The sequence below is a fragment of the Halyomorpha halys genome, unplaced genomic scaffold (genome assembly GCF_000696795.3).
Source record: "Halyomorpha halys isolate HHAL.00 unplaced genomic scaffold, Hhal_1.1 Scaffold447.1, whole genome shotgun sequence".
Taxonomy (NCBI): domain Eukaryota; kingdom Metazoa; phylum Arthropoda; class Insecta; order Hemiptera; family Pentatomidae; genus Halyomorpha; species Halyomorpha halys.
The window spans coordinates 462,008-472,487 of NW_027107551.1; the positions used below are offsets into that span (position 1 = coordinate 462,008).

Consider the following 10,480-nt stretch of genomic DNA (forward strand, 5'->3'; position numbering starts at 1 on the left):
TATATAAATAATTAAAAATGCATAAAATAAAAAATAAACTGAAAAAAAAAATACCGTATAGGATGTGTTGGAGGTAATTCTGTCATAGCAATATCACTTGCAGCTTTATAAGCAACAAGAGAGTTTTCAGCAGCTTCTTTACGATCATTTCCAGTTGCAAATTCTGCCAAATAACGGTGATAATCACCTTTCCTGAAAGTTTAATTATATAACTATAAAGTGATACAAGGAAAAACTTATGGATTAAGAAATGGAGAAACTCATGAAAAAATAAAATTGAAATCATTGTAATTTTCCTAACATCCAACACAAATTTAATGTGATTCCTAATTCAAACATCACTCAGGTTTATACCTTTAATGGGTAAAGGAACATAACTATCTTTATTGGATAGAGGAATGTCAGACGGTCAAGGGTGTGCTGGCACCATAGGTTGAAGTTTAGAACTGTTCCAACATCTTCTGTTCTTAAGCTGGAATAATTCTACTTAATAGTTTAAGTCCAGGACCTAGGTGTTCCAAGTCTACTTACACCTTATCCTTAATTGTTCCAGGTCCAGATGAGCCCGAGTATACCCAGGACCTGCCCCATGGTGGTTCGAATAATGAAAAACCCTGGCCAAAATTTACAGTATTCCTGGGCATTTGGTTACTATGAATGAAAATATTAAATTACTTTTGTTGAAATCAAGATATGATGCAGTAACAAATTATTGTTATTAATACAGTTTTTGTTGTTTTTTAGATTTAAAACTAACTGTGGATAGCATAAATATAATTTAATTAAATAACAAAAATAATGAAAATTATAATAGTTTATATAAAAACAAACTTAATTTGAATTGTTACAAAATAATTTAACCGTTCAACCTCTATTTCATCAGTATCATCAGTTGCCACTTTTTCAGAACTTATCTTTCTGCTCACAGCGTTGTTTTCTCTGTTTATGGAATAATATAAGAAATTATGGATCCTGTTGAGCAGGCCAGTTCATGAAATTTGCCAACTGTTACTCATCTAACCAAACTAACTCCTAGGCACTAAAGACCAATGCGGTCCTTGGTCTGCTAAATAAGTTTTTGCCAGATGACCTAACCTAGTGAGGTTGTTTGCCAGCTATGGGTGTTCTTGTTAGGCTATCATAATATTGGTAGTTTAAGAGGGATGGGATATCAAATTCTCATTCAATGGGTCATTTCTTGAAAATGACATGTACAGTAGAACGATAATTTAAGTCAACATTTATTTGAAATGTTTTAAAAATAAATAATTAAATAACCTAAAGAAATTAATATTTGAACATTGAAAGAGGGTGGAAGATTGAAGCAGGTTGCTGAGGAAATGAAAAAGTATAAATTCAACATTCTGGGATTGATGATGATGGCTGGAATTCGGTGTGCAGTGTATGTCATATCATATTGTGTCACTATATTCTGGACATACTGAAGGAGTGGGACACAGATGGGATAGGATTGCTACTGATGAAAAATGCTAAAAGAAGCCTAACAGAATGGAAACCAATACCAGAAAGGATAATTAGGGCAAGTTTCAAAATAAAAATAAAAAATGTCACCATTTTTCAGTGTGATATACCAACAGAAACAGGAACAAGGAAATTGTGATGGGTGATATGAATACTAAGATGGAAAATAAAAATGAAGGCTTAGAGCCTCACATTATGGGAAAACGCGGACTCAGTAAAATTAATGCAAAAAGACAAATGCTTTTAAACTTCTGGGTTCAGCATGATCTCATCATAGATGGTACAGTTTTCCCTCACTAAGTTTGCTACAAGAACACTTAAGTTTCTCCAGATGGTGTAACTCAGAACCAAAATAGACCATACTACTGTGAGCCGCAGGCTCAGATCTGTTAAAAGAGGAGCAGATGTTGGAAGTGACCACCATTAATTTCTTGGACAATTTAAATTAAAAATATCTACTATGAAGAAACGACTACCGTTCAGAGACTGTATATAATATCAATAATTTTAGAAATAAACAAAAGAAGCTAGAATTTAAATTAAACTGAATAATAAATAGGATGAGCTAAATGTAGAGCATAATGAAGACATTGCAGATTCCTGGACTAAAATAAAAAATTTTAGACTACATAAACCTTCAAAGATTAATAATCTGAAGAAAGATAGAACGAAATAGGAAATGGGAGGTCAGTAAAAAATGAAACAAACCTTGCAAAACAAGATAACAAAAAGAATTGGCCCCTGTCTAAAATACAGCACATTAAATAATACAGCATAGGATTGTGGAGTTCTTGATGAAAAGAAAGAGTAGGCTGGCTCCAAAAGCAGTAAGAGTAGCATCAATCTTATAAATACCTTGCACAATATAACAAAGTAAGGAATGGCAAAGCATCTTACATATGGTCTTTTTAGACTTTGAGAACTCATTTGACCCAGTCAAATAATGATTGCTTGCAAATTATGGAATCCCAGACAAAATATTACGTGAAGACTCAGAGTACAGGTTCTACATGAAGGCAAACTTTCTAGGAAATTTAAAACTACAACTGGAAAGCACCAAGGATGTAAATTACCTGCCAGTCTACTTCTTGTAGTAATGGATTACGTAATGCATAGAATCATAGGAAAAGGAAAGAGGAGAATACAGTTGAGCATTACAGACCGATTAGAAGGCTTAGAGCTAGCTGACGACATTTGTCACCTGGCACAATGCTTCTGAGACATTAAATACAAATTAAAAAGATTAAATGAAGAATCAGCTACGGTGAGTCTGTCCTCCAACACAGTTAAAACAAAGGAAATAAGGATAAACTGCCAAATCAAAGATAGGTTGCAGGTAAAACAAGATGAGTCTATTGAAATAATTGATTCATTCCTCTATTCAGGGAGTATGGTAAATTATTATAGAGGAACAGATATAAAGAAAAGATTGTGAAAGCCAACAGAGGACTTTTCCAGTTGTACTAGTTGTAAAAACAAGAGTATCTCTGAGAATACAAAACTGCATCTTTTTAAATCAAATGTCCTCTCAGTACTCTTATATGTATCCGAAACTTGTAGGGTCATAAAAAGAACTATGGAAAAAGTATTTGTTATTAGATACTTTCGAAGAATATTTGGCATCTACTGGCCTGAAACCACTTCCAATAAAGAATAAAGACAGAGGACTAACCACAAGCAAATAGAGGAACTTATTAAGTAAAAGAAATGGAAGTGGATTGGTCACACCCTAAGAAAGCATGACCATAGAGAAACATACACTTGACTAGAATTCACAGGGTGTTTGGAAGCAAGGGCAGACTAGAAAGGGATCAGTGATGAGGAAGGTATATCTGTCAAGGCAGTGAAAGTGAAAAACTTGGCAACTGATAGAGATCATTGACGAGAATTTGATTGTTGCCCGTTGTTCCATTGAGGGCTAAAAGGATAGTACTAGTCATTATTATCCTCATTTGTCAAATATGACATTATTATCAGTTAATCTGATATTGCAACTTAAAAAATTAATATCTTTTGAATTGATGATCATGGAGAATTCTGGCTTTCACTTAAATTTTTACATAATAATACATGCGGATTGATAGAAATTGAAAAATTAAAATATGACGTACCATTTCAAATACCTTCCTATCTGAATGTTTTATTTTTTTATTAGAACTTGAATTCTTGATATTAGGGTATCTGAAGTTAACAAAAGCCTTTTGAAGATGTCTTTATAAGTTCAAATTCTGTTAATTTTTTTACAATTAAATTTATGATATTGTAATAAATATTAATCACTAGTAATAATAAACTCGTAGTTAGTAGGATTACAACTACAATTAGTTCTTGAGTTATGATGGAGATCCATTCACCCATCTTTGTTGTAAGTTAAAATGGTCATAAGTCGAAAAAATAGATTAAACACAAAATTGTTCAGATAGAAGTATTTTGTTTGCTAAATGTGCTCATATGGAAATAATTACACAATATACTATGTTTAAATAAAAATTTATATATCTTCTTCACTAGGTAATAGGCACTAACAGGACATTGGCTAATGGAATCAATTGCATCATCTGGATTTTAGATGACATCAACCAACTCTTTGTGTTTAAAGCTAAGAGCTTAAAAACAAAAAGTTTTTAACAGTGTTTTAAGCTTATATAAAAAAAATAATATTTTTTTTTTCATGAACGTTGTTTAACACAATACAAATAGTTGTATGTCGAGAACTGACAATTGAACTAACAATACAAAACAAATGCATAAGTATGAAATGGCAATCTGATATAAATGTGTCAAAAGACCTAGGATAGTTTTAAGTTGATTCTAATACTTATTGTTCGTTACTACTGGAGAAAGTGTTGGTGGTTCCAAAAACAAGATGATAAACAAATAATCTTTAACATGGTATTTGCTTGCTTTCCTTAAGGTTTTCCAGGAACTCAAATAGCATAATTTGCTTAGTGTGATGGAAAGTAACCAACTAAATGTTGAACAGCTTTAAAGAGCAATTTGAATGTTAGAATCAGGACATAGCATGACTAATATTGGTAGAAGATTTGGTGTAAGTGCAAGAGTAATAAGTAGGTCCAGATTTAGATGTCTAGAATCAGCTTCTGTACAATTTAGGCAAAGGAAAAGGCTATCCACACGTAACAACTGTGAGGTAAGATCATTTTGTAATGGTTTAATTCGTTGGAACCATTTGTAACAGCAAGAACTCAACAAATGGGATTACTAAACACTATTTCAGTAGAAATCAGCGCTCCAAACACTTCTATATTTGAGGTATGTATAGTGACAGATGAGCTTAGCCTTGGCAAAGATGTGAAAAATGTTTGGAACTTTCAGTAAGGTCATGCTTTGTCACAGTTTGGGGGAGGTAATTTAATTAACAGATGAATACCTCAAGTTGTGTTTGGGTATAAGACTGTGACAGCTATAAACTAAGCAAACAAAGTTCTACTCCTCACTCAATAAATTGGTGACAAAGCCATAGAAAATTTATTTTTTTCTTACTAACAATGAAGTTGCTCATATGGGCTGGTCAGTCGTATCTAGATTTGAATCCCATAGAGCAGGTGTGAGATAGTCTAGAGACCAATTAGAGCTAAATAAATTGACTTCAATAACTTTAAGAGCTAAACCAGGCCATTATAGGAAGAATGGAATAACAAGTCTCATGCTATCATTGGGAATATTATCAAGAGCATGTCAAGGAAAATTGAAGCTATTATTTAGGCAAATAGAGAACCAACATAATGTTAACATGAAGTTGAAATAAAAAGTTAGTTCGACTGATTTTGTACACAAATTTCAAAGTTGTTAAACTTGTTTTCTGTAACTCAACCAAAAAGTAAGATTTTTTAATAAGATGTATCTTTAATTTTGTTTTTTATATTTTCATTATTCTTTCTTTAATTTAGAGCTTACAGTAAGTTAAAAATATGTAATAAAATTGTTTAGGAAGGTAGAATGTTGAATGAGTATATAAGTGAAAAAATCAAAATTTTTCAATTGTACGGATGCAAATAATGGGTATTATTTGTCATAATTGGCATAAAAATATAAGCGGAAACACTTATGTTTATTTCTATCCAACACACTCTAATCGATCTTATAAGGCAATATAAGTAAATCTATGGCAAAAAATGAAAATAAGATTAAAAAAAACAAAAGGAAGATAATTTGAAAATAAACAAGACCATGGTAATATGACTATGATAAAATAAAAATTAAAACAGATCACTTTATTAACTATAACTGCTTGATGGAAATTTCTTTCAGACACTGTCAGGATAAATTTTTTTGAGGATAAAACATTTCTAATTCATCCTAGATGATACAGTACTTAGAAGAATATGGCATATTAGTAAAAGAATTTGACTACCTCTATCTAGTTCATTTGTCTACCTCCAAGGTAATTAGTTCTTTTAACATTTTGTCAACTTGATCTAATTTTTTCAGAATTATATCCTAAATTACTTCAAACTGTAAACATATAAGTATTGCATAAATGATAAAAGGTTATAAAAAACTATGTCTACTGACATCTTCGTACATCTAAAAATTAAACTCAAAAGATTAAAAATTAAATCATTGGTAACAAATATTAATGATTACTTACATTTTATAGTAAAACACCTTAGATTCACCAGTGGATGCACAAGGAATAAGGTGTTTATCCAGGACACCAAGTATGTCAGAACATATCTCTCGAAGTTCTTTCTCCACCTATGAAATAAGATATATATGATATTTAACAAGTAGATTAATTTTCAAAATTTATCTAATTACAAATAAGAATACTTAAACTCCATTATTACAAAGGCAAGATTACAATATTTCTTAATATTCTGATTTCAGAGAAAAATAAATTAATCAACTTGTTAAAAAATAATTATGATATTGCCAGATACTTGAAACATTTATTGTATCTATATATACACTATAAATGAGAAATTATGGATGGCCAACATACTGTATGGTTTTTTTAAGGATAATTACATACCTTTTTCCTTTAAATGTAAATAATACAAAGTTTATCTATTAATTTTTTTATCATTCTGAAAATATTTATTTGTTTCCATAAGAAAAACAAAACAAAAAAATTTTAATTTGATAAATATAATGAAAAAAAAAAAAAACTTAATATTATTTTTATTCAAATTAATAAAAAAAAAAAAGTTAAACATAAGTAACCAATATCTATAAAACATAATAAATAACTATAAAGTAGTGTTCAGGATAAAAGAAAAGAACACAAATAGGCATTCACAAAACTTTTATAACAACAATAAATCTAAATAGGAAAAAACTATAATTATTCACCTGCGCACGATATTGTCTTATCATGGCCAGCTTTTCATCAGCTCCTTTGTTTTCTTCTTTTTGCTCAATACTGCTTATAATCCGCCAGCTAGCCCTTCTAGCTCCAATTACATTTTTATAGGCGACTGATAAAAGATTCCTTTCCTCAACAGTCAATTCTAAGTCTAAAGAAGCAACTAATTTCATCGCTTCAACCATTTCTGTAAACAATAAAATATTTATTTCATAACTTATCAATTTAAAAAAAGTCTACTATAGTGATTGCATTCTTGCAACAGATATTTATAACTCCAGATCTTCAATATTAAATTTATATTAACTAAGGTAATGTGGAATATGTGTGCAATACATTTTGATATAATACACAATATACTTTAAAAGTCAAATTTTATACTTTGATTTTTATAAAAAAAAAAAAAACACGTTCCTGAAACAATTATATTTTAATATATAGGAAGATGGTCAGGGTTGCGGTCACAAGTGAAACAAAATAGTTTACAACTATTTTATTTTCCAACGTTTCGCCCCACTTTGCAGGGCTTCATCAGGGCTGTCCAAATGAAGCCCTGCAAAGTGGGGCGAAACGTTGGAAAATAAAATAGTTGTAAACTATTTTGTTTCACTTGTGACCGCAACCCTGACCATCTTCCTATATATCAATTTTTACGGTCAACTATACATACATATATAATTATATTTTAAATACAGTACCGATTAAATTGCATTTTTCATCATGTCCAAATTTATGAGATTGATAATTCCATTTAGTAATCCTGACCACAAACTTGACCTCCCCCCTCCTAGATTGCGTTCTTATCCTACATTATATTACTGAGATTCAACAATGTATTTACAAGCTAGAAAGTAGTGTGGCATACTTTATTTGTTTACTTATATCACAAACCATTTTCAATATACTTCATAAGAGATTGTAGAGTTACATCAATATAATATCAAAACAGTAAGAAAAAAAAAGTGCAAAGAAAAAAAAAGAAGTAAAGAAAATTTAAGAAAAGGCAAGAATGCTAAATAAAGACAATAATATTACATGAAAATTTCATTATCAGAATAACAATGAAAGGAACAAAATTTCAAAGAATTTATCATAATAAAGCTTTTAACTTGATATGGAAGATACTGAATAGTAAATGATGCACACAATTATGTCCATTAAAAAATTCAAATGTGTTGAAAATAAGAATAACACTGATGAACTATATTTGATGGTTTAAAGTTACAAATGTTAACACAATAAAGAAGTTAAATTAACTGTATAAGAATGTAGAAAGATTATTGGTTGCCGATATGTAATTGATTTTGAATAGAAATACTATTAATTAGTAACCATGATTACTATGGGTCAAATATTTTGAAGACCACGGTCACCTAAAAAAGTTTTAAAAAAAACTAGAAGATACACGTAGGATCCTCTTCTTAGTAAAAGGCAACTCAAAAGAATATGTGTAGTTTTAAATGAGAAGTACCCTGCTTTAGAATTATGTTCTATATTCATTACAAACATGATTTTCAATATATTTGTATTTATATATCTTGTTTTCTAGTTTTATTAAACCTTGTTTCCATATGATTTCCTCTAAAGTTCAGGTACAACTCTCAGGTGTTGAAAAATATGTACAAAAAAAAATAAAGAGACATTCTTATTAATTGAAGAAAGATGGCTTGGATGGTGATCAACAGATACTAAAATAGTAGAAAAACACAAAAATAGTAGAAAAACTATTTATAAATAATAATAAAACTAGAAGGGGCTAATGCGTTCCAAAAGTCCAAGAAAAAAATAAAGTGCCCGAAACACTTTTTATTTTGTATCAATGAATTTGATACGGAGCAAAAAATGAGTGTAGAACTAAACTTTCCTGTTGCACAGCAGAAAAAATAAATAAAAAATAACATATTAAAATATTTAAGCATTAAGCTTGGTAATAATATCAATAAAATTCAAAGAATCAACATCTGGTCGAGCTCAGTCATAAAATTGATGGAATGTCATAATTTTATCAATTTTAATTAATTTCAGACTAATCAATGCAACCGAACATTTCAGTTCCCAAGAGATAAATATTAATTTAAAATTTTACATATCAATGTAAGTAGGATTGAATAGGATTACAAACTTTGGAAGTTGTCTTAATAATTAATATTACTGTTCAACTACTAATCGAGCCCTAATAACTCATGAATACTCTTCCTAAAAGTATTGGTGTTATAATTTGTACACGTTATTAAGTGTTACACTCATGATGACATACACCAAATCAAGAGATGGTTAGGTTGATTATTTGATTTCATGTAGAATGTCCACTCTTTTTATTCCCTTCCTCTGTTAAGCCTTTCATATTTTTCCTTTTAATTACTAGTAAACAGTAAATTAATTCAGTGAAATGCACTTAAGTCCAAAAATAAATATATAACTAAAATCTGAATAAAAAACTAAATTACAAAAATCAATTGTATTAAATTTTGATTAATATTTTAAGAGAAATATCATGGATCTAATAAGATGAATCATATTCTAATCTAATCTAATATATCATATGTTCTGATACATTTTGATACAAGTACAAGTATAACAATAATTAATCAACATTAAAATCTTGGCAGGTATAATGCTACAAAAAACATACGATGCTACAGAAAATTTAACTTGTAGTTTATCAAAAACATATATGCTATCATAAAATAATTTCGGTTTAACAGCATTTAATAATTAATAAATTATGTATCAGTTGTCAAAATCATGAAATAGTAAAAAAAACAAAGTTGAAAGACGAGAGCAAATAAATTATCTTTAACTAAGCTAAAAAGTTTTAACAGAACAGTCTGGGTTAGCACCATCATACATATTTCTATGACTCATACTATCTTCAATGCTAACTAAACTGAAAGTTCAACTTCATTATGATCTACAAAATGAAATGAAAAATTTATCAAATTAACAAGTAACTTTAGGTATAAACGATTGGAGAGATAAATGATAAGAGGAAACCCCATACATAAAATTAAACTAAAATCTAAATACTAAACATGGTTACTAAACAATTCTTATTTCACATATAATGAATTAAACTATTCTTGACATTAGCTATGTCTTTACTAACATTCCTAGAATATCTGTGGGACTATCATATTTCATCAACAAAACCACCCCAAATATGACAATAAATAATTTCTTTGAGTAATATGGATAAAGTAAAATCAAAGGAAAGTTAATAAAGTATTTGGCTTTATAATATTACTGAAATCCAAAATTGTTACTTAAACTTTTTTTCTAAACTGAAGTAACCTATACACTTAGATCAACAATTACTCAGTAAATAGTAATTTAAGTAAACCACATGGTTAAAACATTATTATAAAAATGAAGAATCGCTTGATTCTTATTAAGTAGCAACTTTATGAGCCCATATTACTAAAGCATAATATTAAGTGGCAGAATGAAAACTTATAAAATATATTTACCATCATATCTTTCTGCTTGTTCTGCCAATTTGGCTTTGTAAACGTTATCTTCTCTCTCCGACATGCTTTTTTTTATTTTTTCTTGTATATGGTGAAAAACTATCTACTAAGAATTTTATCCCACGGTAAAGTATTAAACACGTTAAAGACTGAACAAATCAGTTACTCTACGAAAATCTGAGAGACACCAATAGTGACTGGA

The 10,480-nt window shown here is 29.4% G+C and overlaps 1 protein-coding gene across 1 annotated transcript in view; it reads right to left on the reverse strand.

Annotated features, from left to right (window-relative positions):
• Window positions 1-10,480, reverse strand: part of 14-3-3epsilon (tyrosine 3-monooxygenase/tryptophan 5-monooxygenase activation protein epsilon) — an 18,775-nt gene extending 8,295 nt beyond the window's left edge. The window contains exons 1-4 of the mRNA XM_014423919.3: window positions 10,279-10,480; window positions 6,799-6,998; window positions 6,095-6,201; window positions 55-192 (exon numbers count right to left, since the gene is read on the reverse strand). Coding sequence (XP_014279405.1) covers window positions 55-192; window positions 6,095-6,201; window positions 6,799-6,998; window positions 10,279-10,342 — 509 coding nt within the window. The 5' untranslated portion in view covers window positions 10,343-10,480. The remainder of the gene's footprint in view (window positions 1-54; window positions 193-6,094; window positions 6,202-6,798; window positions 6,999-10,278) is intronic.